Genomic DNA, 15,844 nt, shown 5'->3' with positions numbered 1-15,844 from the left:
CGAGGCTTTATATGATTATGACAACGTGCACACAGATGTTGCTTCAAAATGTCAAATTGACAGTTTTGCTGAATACTATGTAGGCCAATAAAGACTTTTAATTAGTATATGTTCCTGCCCTGTATCTCTTATTCAAAACTGTCTATATATGTCAGCCAATCTATGGTCCTTCTTGTAAGGATACAGATAGAGCACCTGCCTTGTACTTGCAGCGTGTTGAATGAAATGTGATACCAATGCAGATGAAGTTCATTTTATCTCACTGTGAAAGATCTGATGGAAACTTCTGCTTTGGCAATTGTAGTTTCCCTTAAAACTAGGAATATTCACGTAGTGAAAGAAATCCCTCAAAGCCTGCACAACAGAATTTTGCTTAGATAGAAGAAATCTCTGCTGATGTTTGTTGAATGGATTGTGACAGAGCTTTCTTTTAGTGTTTGAACTTCTTAACAATTCACCAACCATCAAAGCTAAAGCTTAGATATAACAACAATTGCAGTATTCAACTTGCTCCGAAAAGCCAAACAAGACCTAAACTGGGTAACTTGTTGGTTATTTGCAGTTATCCTGGAGATAACCATGAGAGAAATATGCCAAAGAATACTTTTTTTTTTTTTTAATGGCAAAGTTTTATTTATTTTTCTACTGTTCAGGTGTGTTTGTAAGAGATATGATGCTTTCTTTCTTTCGGTAGCATTGATGTACCTCTGAGCAATGATCATGAATTTCCAGATCATTATATTGTCACTGCAAATCTCGTCGTGATAGTATTGATTTGCTACCTGGACTGAATTCAGTTTGCGTTTCAGCAGCGTTCTGATGTTTTTATCTTTCCTATTTCTTTTTTTCAAGTAGATGATTGACAGAATATGTGTTAAAGTGCAAGATCATCTCAACTCTTTAAGAAACTGTGGTGTGGATGCTGTACAGGAAGATGTCAAATCTGCAGAAAGGCTTATGCGCGATGCTAAGAACTCCAAAACAGTAAGCTTTTCTTAGCATACTGGTAATACTGAATGCTGTTCAATGTGTGCTTTGCAGCCTTCTCTTTTCAGGAGGTTATAGTAACAGTGTGTCATGAAAGAGTGTTTTCTTTAGATGATCAGCTTTAGGTGGTATTTAAAGTAACAAAATAATTCTAATTTATAAAGACTTGGATTTACCAGAATGGTTTCATCCTGTTGTCCAGATTTGAAGACAGGTAGCAAAGAACCTACTTCCCAAAGATACTCTTTTTTGTCTTACAGCTCTTACCAAATCTGTACCACCTCGGTGGGGCTTCTTGGGCAGGAGCGAATGGTTCACTCTCCAATCCAATCCAAGAGACGCTTGAATCCATGGCTGGAGAAGTCACAAGGGTTGTGGATGAGCAGCTTAAGGTCTGTGGATAGCTTTTTTACTGTCTCTCGCACACAGAAATAACTGTCTGAGATCTCCTGTTCGTATTAAAATGCAAATATTCCATATAAATTTTCATCTCTCCCTTCCTTCCTCTCTCCCTTTCTCCCAGTATATATATTTGTACTTAAGTTATCTCTTTGTTATTAGTTTCGTACAGGTTTGTGCCTTATTATCTGGATACTTGCCCAGTTGGAATGAAAAAATTAGTTTAGCGTTTGCAGTAGCAGAAGGAGCGTATACTGTTTATATCAAATGGAATTTCCATGACAACAGACCACAGGCACCACATGTCCTTTCTGGGAATCTTCTTGGAGAGGGAGTGTTATTGATTGCTCCTTAGACCCTTAATAAAGCTTTCTCAAGCACCCTAAAAAGTCTTATGTCCTGGAGAAAAGTAGTCCCTAGTTAAGGTATCCCACTGAAGTGAAAGCTGCTTTTCTGTAGCTTGCACTGCAGAATTTTTAACCCAGTGACCACTTTTGAAGCTGGGGCAGAATTTCCACTTTAACTGTTGGGTTTGGATAACGTGTGTGTATTGAGAGTGCCCCAAGAATACTACAGGCAGCTTTACAGGAAATCCTTTCACAAGTTTCCTGTCAAACATCAGTTCCTGAAATATCTGTAAATATTCCCATCTGTGAGCTCAGCCAGCACTTGTGCAGTAACCTGTATGTTCAGTTATGTTAGGCCTTACTGCATAATAAATAAAGAAGAGCCATTCATACAGCATGTGAAAAGGCATCAGTCCAGCAAGAAGGCAGGGTGGAGCAACTTGAGCAACTGATGGTATTTTTATAGAAGCTGATGAATTTAAAAATATGGTTCTGAGTCAATTCAAAGCAACCTAAGATTATGACTGAGCTACCTGCCTGTGTTTTGCTGTATTTAGACTGTCAAAGAGTCTTAAAGTACAGACTGAACTGTTCAGTTCAATCAACGTGAAAATGCTTTAGTCAGTGGGATTGTAATGAAGAACAATAATAATAACACATTACTAATTACTTTTTCTAAATTAAAAAGTTAATGAGGAAGAAAATGGTGCTGATTTTTTAGTATTTTCCTCCTTTCTCCATTATATGAAATAAGGTGAAGATTCTCTTTCACTTCCTTAACTTCTGTGGACGTGAAAGCAACTTAGCTACAGGATTCTTCCCAGTGTTGCTTCTGGGCTGTTACTGGGCAGGCATAGCCAGGTCTGCCCTTTGCATAGGGCTCACACACTTAAATAATTCCTGTGCATTTTGGAGAGTCTTAAAGAATAAATGTACTCTTCAGCATTTGGAATGTTATTTGTACTTCCTGGCTGAGTTAACGGGCCTTTGATTTATGCTTTTACACATTTACAGCAAAAGGCACTTTAGCTCTACCATTCTAAACTTCGTTTATTTTTATGATTTGCAGCATCAAAGTTTAAGTGCCTTACAAAAAACTGTAAGGTCATAATGCTCTTTGTATATTGGAACACCCATTTGTATTAATTTTACACCTGAGGCTGAATGGTTTTCTTTTAACTACTATGGTGATTCAAAGTGATCCACTTTGCATGGTGGAGAAAATGTTGAACACAGAATAGTATTTTTTTTAAAATTATTTTTCATTTATTTAGGCCATTTCAGAGCATTGTGTAGGTTTTATATATATGTGCTGGGGGTAAAAAACTTTTTATATGCTGTAAGTGGAGTTTTGATTTTTAGCTTCCATAGCAACCAGAGAGCCTGGTTCTGGAAAAGATTGTTTAGAAATTAGGTAAAGTCAAGGAGCACTTTTCAGGCAAATAAGAGGTTTTTAAATCTCAAAGAATGGAAGGGAAGGGAGAAGTAGAATAAGGAAAAACAATATCTTGGAGTGAGTTGAGTTTGGCCAAAGGAGAAATAATAGCAAGGCTCTTGCATTTCTCTTCCCCTGCTGGTGTCACTGTTGACATACAGAACCCAAAGATGGTTTATTCAGTAAGCAAAAGCCCAAGAGAAAAATGTTAGGTGAGAAAAATGGTGCTTAAGCAAGAGAAGATTGTTTGGTAAGGACAGAATGAGTGTTTGAACTATTTCTCCTCAGTTTCATCTTGGTGCAATGGATTTGTTGGCCCCATTACTTGCCCACACTCCATGTTTTTTCTCTAGACATCACCAGCCTTCAGTCCTTGTATTCGCCTTATTTTTTATTCTGATTGTTGAGGTGTTAGTTGTGATCAGGGCTTCATTTTCTTCTTTCTGCACACCTGCTGATTGACACTTGTGGCTTTCTGACTGAAATATTTGCTACTCCACAGTCAGTGCTGTTAGCTGTGAGTTTCCATCACTGAAAGGTTCGGGGATGGAAATAGTGAGCAGGGAAAGCTGTTTTTTTTTTTTTTTTTGTAAATTAGTAATAGCCATGTGATAAGTCAGCAGTTGAAATCCACCAATGAATAAATTTTGCTCAGCTCTGTACTTAAAAAAGACATTCAAACTCTCTTTAATTTCTTAAATGGCACATTCTCTGAGTATTTTGAGTAAAAATTTATTCTGAAATTATCAGTAACTTTGGTCTTTCGTCCTACTTCCCACTTACACCTTCAAGCAATGTTTCTTCACATGATCCATTTTGAAAGATCATGCTTAGGCTGCAGATGCAATTAAATATAGCAGGTGTTTATAATTTTCATGATTGTGGTCTTTAGGGGAGGGTCAGTGTGATTTTTTTTTATTTTTTTATTTTTTACAGGATAGACTAAGCAATACTATGTGAAAAAGTGGATGTGTCAGTAATTTTCATTAGTAGTTTATTTGGCTCATTTGTGTCTGCCATTGGAATTCATCATCCTCCATGCAGATATGGTCACAAGGGCTTGAAAGGCCCTTCATTAGTGTTACGGCCCCAGAATCTGCTTGGGGATCAAAAGAGGGAATGTGGGATGAGTCCATGAAGTGCAGAGAGCTTGGGGACCCAGAACTAACCCCCATATTAGCTGTAAAGGCAGTTTTTGATTCATATGTGGATGATTGTGTGAGGGACTGTGAGGCCCTCACCTGCACCTGTTGTGAGGGCTCTTTCATCTTCTAGACAGAACTGGGTTTTAGAAAGGGAACCAGTAGGTGATACAACTGGATTTAAACCAAAATTACTTTTTCTCACAGGCACGGGTAGATGAGATAAATCCAACAGTAAGTAGATACATCCAGTGTAGTCAAAAAGTGCTTCATAACTCAGCTTCATTGAGGTACATATGGAACATTTTTCTAAAAGAGAGTCTGAGAGAGAAGAAATTGGTTCTATCCCATCAGCAGGGGAGACCTTACTTTAAGAAAGTTGAGAGGGTTGAAGGGTTACATAGTCCTGTTTCCAGAATACACATTGTTATCTTCTGTCCTGGTTTGGGTTTTTTGATCAGTTATTTAATATATATATATATATATATATATATATATTATTGACTGCATCTGTTTCATTGTGGAATTCCAAGTACGTGAGATCCATACATTAAAAGTTTTATGCCCCTTGCAAATCATACCTCCAGCTACATCTTAGTATATATCTATGTGCCTGTACAGCATGCCAAGTTCTTGTGAGTGTCCTTTCTTTATAAACAGATGCCCCTTGAAAAAAAGGGCAGGTCTAGAGCACTGATTAAATTTGCCAGTTCAGGGCAGAGTTTAGGGCAAAGGCTGGTACAGCATGGTACAACGTGCAGGGGCAGTAGTGGTGGGTGCATAAGGGCAGCTATTTATTGTTCTGGCAGTTAAACACACAGAAATCTAAGCGTTTCAGATTTGAAAAGGCAAACAAGTACAGTAGTAGGTAGTTTTCAAAACAAGTATGTTGTTTTTCCTTAGCTTTATTTTGTAAAAGGCCTTTTATATTGCAGCTGGATTGCAAAAGGGATTAGAGTTTAGGAAGCAAAATTGTAAAAATTGCAAGTCTAAAAGTATCATAGTGCTGTGCAACAGAGTAATGGTGTGATCTTCCAACTAATGAAGACCTGTGTATGTGATGTTAAGTTTTGCTTACTGTGTTGCAGGCGCTCCTTGAGTCTATGGTGGATGCAGCGGAAAACCTTTGCCCAAATGTAATGAAGAAAGCTCATATCCGTGAAGACCTGATAGAGGCTAGCACTGAGAAGATTTCCATCCCACGCACTTTTGTGAAAAATGTCCTTTTGGAGCAATCTGGAATTGATATCCTCAATAAAATCAGGTACTTGAAAAGGCTAAACTAACAAAATTGGTTATATAGTTTGGAGAAGACTCTATTTTGAGTGCATGTGTGTGTTTGTGTAGTAGAAGGTTTTTGGAATGCTTTTCTGAGCCACAAGAAACTGTATTAAGACATTCAAAAAGCAGGAAATTGTTGTATGGGTCCAGTGAATTTAGTTCAGGAAATTCAAATATTTGGAATCTACAGGGATGTTAACTTGAGCATTAATGCATGTGTTTCAGGTTTCTTTAATAAAAGTTTGGGTTTATGCTGCACAAATAACATTTGCATGACTGGTACATTTTTTTTTTAAGTTGTTGATGTCCTCAGGTAGCACTAAATTACTGTAATAGAAGGAAATTGCACTTGTTTGCTTTTAGTATTGACAGTGCTTTGCCTGTTGCTGCATTTGGTCTTGCCCTGTAGCTATAGCAATCACTTTAAACCTTTTTTGTGTGGCAGCTGTGCACAGCAGACAGACGTGAAAAACAGAAACTTGCATATTCAACCTGGAGCAGAAAGTTACTTTAAACAGCTTACAATTCCCTCTTAACAACAAAAAGAGGGAGAGAGAGAAAGGAGTGGCTTTTACCTGACCCTCTAACGCATATTTATTTTCACATTAAATGTATATCAGAGTACATATTTATGCCATATAACATGGGTAGCCTGTACTTAGACCTTTGCGGTTGCCATCAGTTGACTAAGAAATGCTTTCTACACGATGGAAAAACATGTCATTTTGGATGGAGATGCAGATATATTTGCAGAAGAGGAAGAAGTGCTTATTTTTAAAAACAGTAAGACTTAGAATTTAGTTTTGCTGGGTGCAGCGAAATTGGCAGGAAAACGCGTTAAAGACTTTAGTTATGCCTTCAGAGTGTTTAAAATGGTTCAGGGAGTGATTTTTCTTCACTTTAATCCTATCAAACAAATCTGTCCTGAGATAGTAAGTGTCCCCTCCCCCCTTCCACCTATAAAGCTAAGATTGTCAGTGGGGTGACGGTGTCACGCAGTAACCTTTCCTGCTTTATAATATCTAAAATCAATGTGAAGATAATGGAGGGAAATCTCTTCTCCACTCTCATTCTCTTCTCACTGTGGCTTGGTTACTAGTCTACCTCTGTTGTATTGTATCACCTTTTGAAGGGGAGTTTCTTACCTTTCTTCCCCAGGCTTTCTGCAGCAATAATTCTAGCCCCAGACAGAAGTTGCTTTGTTATTCCAAAGCAACTCAATTCATGTTTAAGAATCTTAAAATGAAGTTGTGGTACGTAAGAGGGTCAGCTGAAGCAGCAGACCTTGAAACCAAAGGCTCAGGAGAGATGGAGTTTCAGGCTGCAGCTCTGGCTTACGTGCTTGTCAGCTGTAAAACCACCCTCTACAGTCTGAGCCTTTTGTACTCTGGCCAAAGAAGGGACCCCAAGGGAGTAATTCAAAGCACACATTTCCTTGATGGGAAGTTATTAGTCAAGTGTACTGATGTGCTGGTGTCCCATGCAGTTTGGTGTAATAGGAATGGCTGACATGAAGCTTGTAAGACAGAAAGTGGTTGCTTAGGGCAAAAAGACGAAGCAATGCGTAATCAACTTGTGATGGCAAAGACTGTAGAATCAACATCGTACAGTTGCCCTTCAAGTGACAAATACAAAAAGAAGTTGAGGAAGTGTCTGAATGGATCGTAATTGTTCAGTGTAGTAGTGTTAGGCAACACTTTCCTGTTCATCTGACATTTGTGTTTCTCTGACTTCAGCGGTGCAGTGTTCCTTTCTTACTGCATTTCATATGTGGTTTTTGTACAGCTCGTACCCAGATGTTTTCGTTTCAGCTGTTAGAAGAATGTTAGAAGGTTAAATATGGTACAGAGGCTCGTGTGTTTGTGTGATTCATAAGTTTATTTCTGAAACCTGTAGTCATGTATCCTCACACCCTCTAATGTTTTATTTCAAATAGTGACAACACTAGGGATAATCATTGCACTGTTGAATGTGTCATAAAGACAAAATTCTCCTGCGTGAATTAAAAATTTCTGTCTCATTTTTAATCCTCACACAGTGAAGTAAAGCTGACAGTGGCTTCTTTCCTGTCTGACCGAGTTGTGGATGAAATTCTGGATGCACTTTCCCACTGCCATCACAAACTGGTGAGTATTTGCATGGCTAATATCTGAATACACCAGGTATCTAAACAGTGCTGTTACATTCATGACAGTTACTCTCTAGCATGGTTACATTTTGAAATTGGTCTTATTTTCACTGGTATCACTGACGTAATTTGACAAATAATCATGGGATTCATGCCGCTTTGCTTTAAGGAGGAAACAACCTCAAAAAGGCTGTGTCACATATTTGCTTTATTATCTTTTTCAGTATTATCAGATATAAAGCTAAAAATGCCTTTGAGATGTAAGATTGACTCTTAAATTAAGTGCCCATAGTTATCCTGGCAAGATGATGGGGATTGGTTGCTCTTGAAATTAGAGTGAAATCTCGTTCTTTAGAGGGAGACTGCTGAGACCTTATTTCCTGAATGAATACATCTTGAGACTACTTTAGAAATGTAGGTATCAAGTTTCAAGAGAAAGGAATGGAAACATAGGAAAGGAAATGCTCTGGGTGTTATTTGAAGGTACTGAGCTGCCAGGAGGCACCGTTATTTGTGATAAAGGTACTTGCTTTAACAAGAGTAGGAGAAATAAACAATTTTTATCCACAGAAAAAACATTTTGATTTCTTATGCAATGGGAGTCTGTGAGGAGAGTCCAGTACTGTTTTTTAAAGAAGCCAGTGGATGGTCATTCTCCTGATTGAAATTGCTTTCCTTTACCAATTGATATTTCTCTGGCTTCAGCTTTCAGTCATGAGTTTTTCAGATGCTTTTCTCCATAAGATTAGAGAACCATAAATTCCTCTTTATTTCTTCTCTACTATTCTACACAGCAATCAAAACACTCTTTTTAACTTTTTTTAATTAAATAAACTAAAAGTCTGAGTTATTTAAGGGCGTGTCCCCATGATACAGAGCAGCATTGTGTAAAGATACAACCTCTGGCCTCAGGAGCTATGTAACAGCATCAGGCTGACATGTGAGCGGCATGTTCATTAGCTCCGGGTGGTTCTGGAGCAGGCTCAGCTGGCAGGAGCTTTGGGCTGTCTCTGTCTTGTGGCATTGCACAACTTGGGCATACCCTGACTCTTACACAGTAAGTCATTTTCTCCAGCCTTTGAGTCTCTTCAGTGACAATCCTCTGCACTTTCTCAGCTGTTTAGCAGTTTCTTTTAAAATACAGAATCCGACAGGCTATTCCAGCATGGGTTTTAACCAACAGGGAATAGAGGAGTGAAATTATTTTTGCCTGATGTTCTTTTATCCTCATATTTATACAGCTAAGGACATAACAAACCCTTCTTTTTGTTGGAGTTTCAGTGGTAGCTCATTTTCAGGACTGGGTTTGGATCAGGATTTGATTTCCTTCCCAGCAATGGCTTCTGGACGCTTGTCAGTCCTTCTTTTCAGGATGGTGTCTATAGCTAATGGCCAGTGCTCTTTGTTCTTATGGAGCTGTACATTTGATTTGAGTTGATTTAGCATGTGATCCATTTTGGCCTGCATTAGTAGCATGTCCTTTTTTACTGTTTAGCACTGTCCTGTATTTCTGCTAGCTGCAGATTATTTCGGGTAGTGCCACTGATGACAATGCTGAAGAGTATGGATCTCAAAAATGCTTGTGAAGAACTCCTGTGGAATTTGTCAGTGTTAATCTCCAATTGAGAGCTGCAATTTGAGAGCTGACAGCCAAATCTTAATAAAGCAAAGATTAAATGCATTGATACAGTTCTGTAACAACTCCTTAAATTGGAGTGTCACGCAGTGGTAATTCAGCCACCTACAAACATCTATGTGTGCTGTGTTGACACAGTTGTGTTTGAGGCACATTTGAGAAATGAGCCTTGCTTGACAATACCCGTGTTTGCCTAAAGTGATGATGATTAGCATTTGTTATTATTCCAGCTATTTTAGGGTGATTAAAGAAAAATCCGTAACAGCTCTCCAATTGTTTTTGCTTATACAGATGCTAGACTAAATGAGCTATAATTTACTCAGGTCATCTGTTTACCCTTTTGATGTTAAACAGAACTACAATCCACTGTTTGTCTGGAGTTCTGCTGATCCTGAGCAGTGGACTACAGCTCTCCCTAGCTGTCACTTCTAAAGCTTCTGTAACCAACTAATTTGGGTCAGCTGGTCTTCAAATGCTTGCTTGTAATGAATGTTATGTAGTATTCTCTTTACCAACAGAACTAGAAAATATTTCATGATTTTACTGAATACATGAACTCACTCTGTTTTAATCACAGTCCAGTGTGTTCTATATAATATTCTCTATATTCTTAGTAACAATTTTTGGTTATGCAGGTCTGATAATGCGTTGTATTATTGTTTGATTTTTTTTCTCTCTCATACTTTAAAAAAAAAAAAAAATGGATCTATCAATATTTTCCTTTTTTTTTTTTTCCCTGTGTTAACCCCTACCTATTTCTTCAGCGAAACAGAACTGAGGCTGTCCCATTTTTTGAATAGGGCGTCATAGCATTTTGGCCGTCTAATGATCATGAAAGAATTCCTGCTCTTCAATCCTTTTTTTTTTTTTAATTTTTATTTTTTCCTTTCTTCCATACTACTCTCACTTGGGTGTTGATCATTTGCCATCAGGCTATTGATAATTTGCCTTAGCTTTAGTATTCTGCTCAAAGATGCTTATTGTTTGGGGTGGGAATTTGTACTCCTGGTTGAGTAATCTTTGTACCCAACCAAGAGTACAATTTGTACTTGCTAATAAAGACCGTAATTGGGTTGTGGTCACTGGTCTCTGAATAGCCATCATTCCAGTCCAGTGACAACTCATCTTCGTCCAATAGGAAGTAACTCTTTTACATAATACATATTACATGGAGAACAAATTATTCTACCTTGCTTTTTCACGTATGGAGTATGCTTACAATTTTGACATTAACTGAAATTGTACGTCTCTGTACAATTTAATTTAAAAAAGGATACACAACAAAGCTTCTCTTCCTCCCCTGTTGCTTTCTTTATTATAAAGACAGGATAAATGCTGAGGAAGACCCTTAATATTATTATAAGACAAAAGTATGATGTCTTTTACTTTACTTTTCTGATTAGGCTTCTTCTCTTCCTTCTTGGAATGTGTGATGGAAGGGTTTTTCCTTCAAAAAATACTCGCCCCAAAACTGTGTAAAGATGAACAGACACAACCAAGCTTTTAAATGATCTTCTAGGATCTGTGATCGCTTTCATTCCCCACATTTTCTGATTTGGTTTGGTTTGTCATCTTTAAGTTTGATTGATATGTTCCTGTCTTTATCCTGACTGACCATTTTGATCCAGGCTGACCATTTGACCAGACGTGGCAAACCGCTTCCACAGCAGGAATCAATGGAAATTGAGTTAGCTGAAGAAAAACCAACTAAACGCTCGATCATCACAGTTGAGGAATTGACAGAGGTAGAACGTTTAGAGGATCTGGACACCTGTATGGTAAGACACATTTCCTCAGCCTGTTTGGTTAAACATACAAATTACTGGAAGAAAAATGTTTTTTAAAGTGCCATTTGGCTGTTTCATGGTATCAGGAAACAGAAGGTAAGAGTTGGCTTCTGGAAGAAAAAAAAGATGTTAGCTTGTGAACATTTTGTCTGAGTTACATATTGCTGCTAAGCAAAGGAAAAGCTTTTTTTTTTTTTTTCCCTACTTCTCCTTTCCTAGTACCTATTCAAGGGTCATTCTCTTGCATGAAGTGCTATAATAACACTAATATAATAAACATCTCTTTCATTGGCCATAGTTTCACAGAGGCTCAGTTGCAGGAATAAATTGGACCATGCTATCCTTTGACAGCATGCTGTTTTCTGCTTTTGTCTTCATTCTACTTGAGGTGGATTCATGTGAGCCATGACAAAAATTGCTTCTGCCTGGAAGTCGTATTTTTGGCCATGAACAGAAATTGATGTTTTTAAATCAGTTTTTGGATGCATGGAAGTCTTAAAACCTTAAGACCAGGCTGCAAGTGATCCTACAGGGCAAGCTTTTCAAAAGTAATTGAGTTAGGAGTGTGAGATTTAGTAAGAATGCTGAACACAGATCATTGAAGTGCCTTATAAAATCTTATTGTAACTTTATAATAAAGATGCTCCTTGCCATCCTTTACGAGATGTAAACCCACGGAATTCCAAATAAATAGGTTGCTAACTGTTTTCAACCTCAAATTCCCCTCCACCCAGCTCAGTCTGTTGTGGAATTCTACTGCAAACAGGAATCTGAGGGAGCACTTCCATATTATAACTTAGTCAGTCTGATAGGTGGTCACTGCTGCAAGTGATGGTCTTTCTCCTCTGCCCTCCTACCTGGCTCCTTTGTTGTGTGCTTTCACAAGAAGCTAAAATAGCAGGAAAAATGGGTTACATCTTTTCGTAGATTAAGTTCTGTTGATTCACCTCTCTGAATAGATTAACTGCAGAGTCAGACAAGTACAGCTGAAGGGAAGGAGCAGGATTGTTCTTTTCTGCAGCAGCTGTCTGTCAGCCAGGCTTAGGTACAAAATGAAAGCATGCCAACATTGGAAATACCAGCTTTAAATAGTTCTCTCTCCCTTCTAAATCTCGTACCTTACCAACATCTGATTTGATGCAATATTTGTCTGAACATCACAAATCCCTGTGAGACGTGTGTTGTGGACTGCATCAGCTGGCTCATCAGTGGTACGATCAAGTTCCATATTTTTTCTGTAGCTAACATTCAGTAATCGTTTGGAACCCTAAATCCCGTGGGAGGGAGATATTCCAGTAAAATATTTAGCATCTGAACCCTGTATCTGTAAGTTATTTTTCTGCATGCTGGCTTCGTATATAGAAAAATAAACTAAGCGCTCATTTTGGCCCACGCCTTCCCCCTTTAAATTTATTCTTGCAGGTTGTAAAAAACAGTCATACTGAAAATTTTAAAAATAGCTCTTGTCTCTACCTCATATCACCATGGTTATATGAACGAATCATATCGCTGTGTTGTTATCTTTCACTTTGGTCATATTAAAATAATGGAAATGTGATGATGTCTACACTCTAAAAGATGCATTAGATGTTAACTGTACTTACCTTGAGAAGTGTTTATATATCTCTTCATTTGCCCTCATCACGCACAGAGATTCAAACACCTCTGTGACCCAGATTCTCAGCAATACCTAATTTCTAAAGAGAATGAAGCATCAAATAAACACGAGGCAGTAATCCTAGCCAGTGCTGAAGAGTCCATTTTTTTAAAATCTGCAATCACTTTTTAAGAGCTACTTCTTGCATCCTGGGTGCAAGTGATATTGGTTGCTGTTGTAAAAATACACAGATAAATAGATAGCCCCAGGAGGCTGAGTAATACAGGTATTTTTACTGAGCTAGTGCACTTTTTACTACTAAAAGCATCTTAAGGGCAGATTCCTTACGTGAAGTTACTAACTCCACCCAGAAGGATAGCACTTTACAAGTCATGTATTTAAGCTATGGGAAAATTGTATGGATTTCACATACTGTCTTAGAAAAATTCACCAGATTTGTGGCATTTAAGCATCATGCAGATTACATGGAAATGAGCAATCTTCTAAAGGGGATAGCAGTAAATGCTTTGTGAGCTGGTCAGTGCAGGAAACGGATATGCTCCTGAAAGATTTTACTAGAAAGAGAAGCATATGGTTTTATGAACCAGAATTATGAACCTAATTTCCTTTGATTATTTTTTAATCTTAAATGAGAAATAGCTATTTAGAGCCCACATCCAAAATGGCATTAGTCCAGAACACTGTCTTGTTTGGCCACTGGAAATCCCTAAGCACATCTTTGCACTGTGAGTAGCTTGTGCAGCTGGCTGTGTATTCTGCAAACCTCAAACGTGAAACCTTGATTTGCAGCTTGGTGTTCTGCATGTTTGTGCACCTATCTCCTGTGATCAAAAGATTATTAAATGTGCAATGAGACTGATTGTGTTGCTGGGATGGGAAAACTCTCCTGTTCTGAGCAGTTCATTTTCCACAAATCTTTACTACTTTCCCCAGTTATTTGCCAAAATGTTTGGGCAAGAAGAGATTTTGGGCTTGTTGGAGAGGTGCTGAGCTTGGACCATCATTTTGGCGGAGGAGGTTTTTATTTCCTCAATTGCAAAACTGGATTCATGTGCAAGTCCATTATTTTTAGCAAGCCTGTTGTTCTCTTTGTTCTTGTTTTCTTCAACGAGCCTTTTGAGGATTGGTTTCCTGGCTGAGGCAATGTATACAACAGCTTGTTGTTATGCACCAGCCCCCCTTGAAGTTGTATTTGAACAAATTGGAGAAATTCTGGTTCTGGGTTCAGTTTTGATTTTTGGCTTGTCTGATGGTTACAGAGAGACTGTGAAGCTCTGAAACTAAGTGAATAATTTTGAGTGAGGTAGATGTATTTGGAATAAAATGCTTATGAGCTATTTGTTCTTATACACTAATTGAAATTGGAAGACAGGAAGGTTTGTTTATAAAAGTTGGACTGCCAGAGTATTGGTCTGAAACTTCAGATGATGGAGATAAAGCAAACAAACAGGTACTGGTCTGTTATAAAGCCTACCCACATGTTCTCAAGCAGGGTGGACAGTTGGATGCAGCCCAGGGGATATCCATGCCAGAGTAGAGTTGCCATCCATTCAGTTCTGAGTTTGATATGTCTCAACTGATAAGACAGAATGAAGTATCACAACTATGCCTTTAAAATGTAGCACTGGGGAGGGGGAAAAAAATACTTTTCAAGCTTATTTCTGCTTTTATTTTTTGTTGTGGGAATTAGGACATACTAAATAGCATACAGTAACTGAGTAGTTAAAGCTGATTAGCTTTAATGTAGGATTTGGTTCTCATCCTTGCCTTTAACTGTGTCCAGAGAGCCCAAGATATGAAAGACTTGTCAGTTGTATCAGAGTTTGCTAGTCCATTAAAGGAGTTGTGAAGAACGCTGAGGGTGATTGAGTGCTCCAGTGTGGGACACGGTAGCTTGAATGTTACTGACTCAAGAACCTCTGATCTCCCAGAGCCACAGTGCAGTAAACTGATGCTTCCATAATCTACAGCTGTCTTAGTTGTCAACATTTAATTAGAGCTGCATCGATGGTAATAAGTCATTAGATAAAAGTTGCATGCAAATAAAATGGGATGCAAAATCTTTATGCAAAAAATTACTTGTTTTTCTCAGATTAAAGGAAAAACTGTGGCCTGCTTTTCAAAGCATAGACTCAATCAAGAATTAACTTCATAAAAGAGTAGATTTTTTCAGAATGTGTGTGTGTATATGGCAAGTGATACATTTTAAAATAATTCATGCATTTTAAAACTAAACAAAACTCCCCTTTTACTGAGGTTGAATACCATGTATCTTGGTACATGTAATTGTTTAGTTAGATACCAGCTGATTTCATTGGGTGTAATGTATCTAGTTGTAATTTATTCTTTCATAAACGTTAGTTCTTTGCAGAAGCAAGAGTTATTGAATAGTGCTTAATTCCTCAAAAAAAAGTGCCAGTGCATCTTTGTTAGACTGTCTTTAACAGTTGCATTGTAAAGGCCTTTTTGTTTTTGTTTCATTTTTTGTTTGTTTGCTTTTAAATTCTCAAGCTAAAAGCTTGAGGCAGGCTTTAAAACAGACCATTCCCTGTTAGCTGGCTGTATCTCCCTCATCTGAGGTTCCATACCAGTATTTGGTTTTCAGAATATGAAAAGAAGATCATCAGAGCTAAGCCACCGTGTAAAGAAAAATTTTGAGGGCCATAGCTTTTTTACTAGAAATCTGTGTACTCTTCCTCTTTAAAACATCCATTTCAATTCTATATTGTTATTACTATAGTCAGTGACAAGCATACAGCCTCGCTAAGTATTCTTTTTTTTTTTTAGAGCAAAGCAGAGGTAACTTTATTTGCATTATGAAGGGGCATGATAGGAAGTTGTTTGAAAAATGAAGAGGAACTGTAGGTTATAATAATACACAACAAGTCTGCTTATAAATCTTCTTTAAAGGATTTCAGTGTAAGATTGAGATGCTGGAACAGTAAACTATGTATTTGCAAAAATGCTGGTAGCTAGTAGGAAAGGTCTGCATGTGATGAATGTTGAATCTTAGTAATTTCTCATCGATTTCTAACTTTAACCGTAGAAATGGTGCTAAGGCTTTAATGGAGGAAAGCTTCTTTA

The 15,844-nt window shown here is 37.8% G+C and overlaps 1 protein-coding gene across 5 annotated transcripts in view; it reads left to right on the top strand.

Annotated features, from left to right (window-relative positions):
* The window catches only part of CARMIL1 (capping protein regulator and myosin 1 linker 1), a 186,989-nt gene that overhangs the window by 136,012 nt on the left and 35,133 nt on the right, over nt 1-15,844 (top strand). For all 5 annotated transcript variants that reach the window (XM_040549451.1, XM_040549449.1, XM_040549450.1 and 2 more), the window contains 5 exons: nt 856-984; nt 1,248-1,379; nt 5,399-5,574; nt 7,630-7,717; nt 10,984-11,133. In XM_040549451.1, coding sequence (XP_040405385.1) covers nt 856-984; nt 1,248-1,379; nt 5,399-5,574; nt 7,630-7,717; nt 10,984-11,133 — 675 coding nt within the window. The remainder of the gene's footprint in view (nt 1-855; nt 985-1,247; nt 1,380-5,398; nt 5,575-7,629; nt 7,718-10,983; nt 11,134-15,844) is intronic.

The sequence above is a fragment of the Cygnus olor genome, chromosome 2 (assembly GCF_009769625.2).
Source record: "Cygnus olor isolate bCygOlo1 chromosome 2, bCygOlo1.pri.v2, whole genome shotgun sequence".
Classification (NCBI taxonomy): Eukaryota; Metazoa; Chordata; class Aves; order Anseriformes; family Anatidae; genus Cygnus; species Cygnus olor.
The sequence above is the reverse complement of the archived record's forward strand: the minus strand, read 5'-3'. Positions and strand labels throughout refer to the sequence as shown.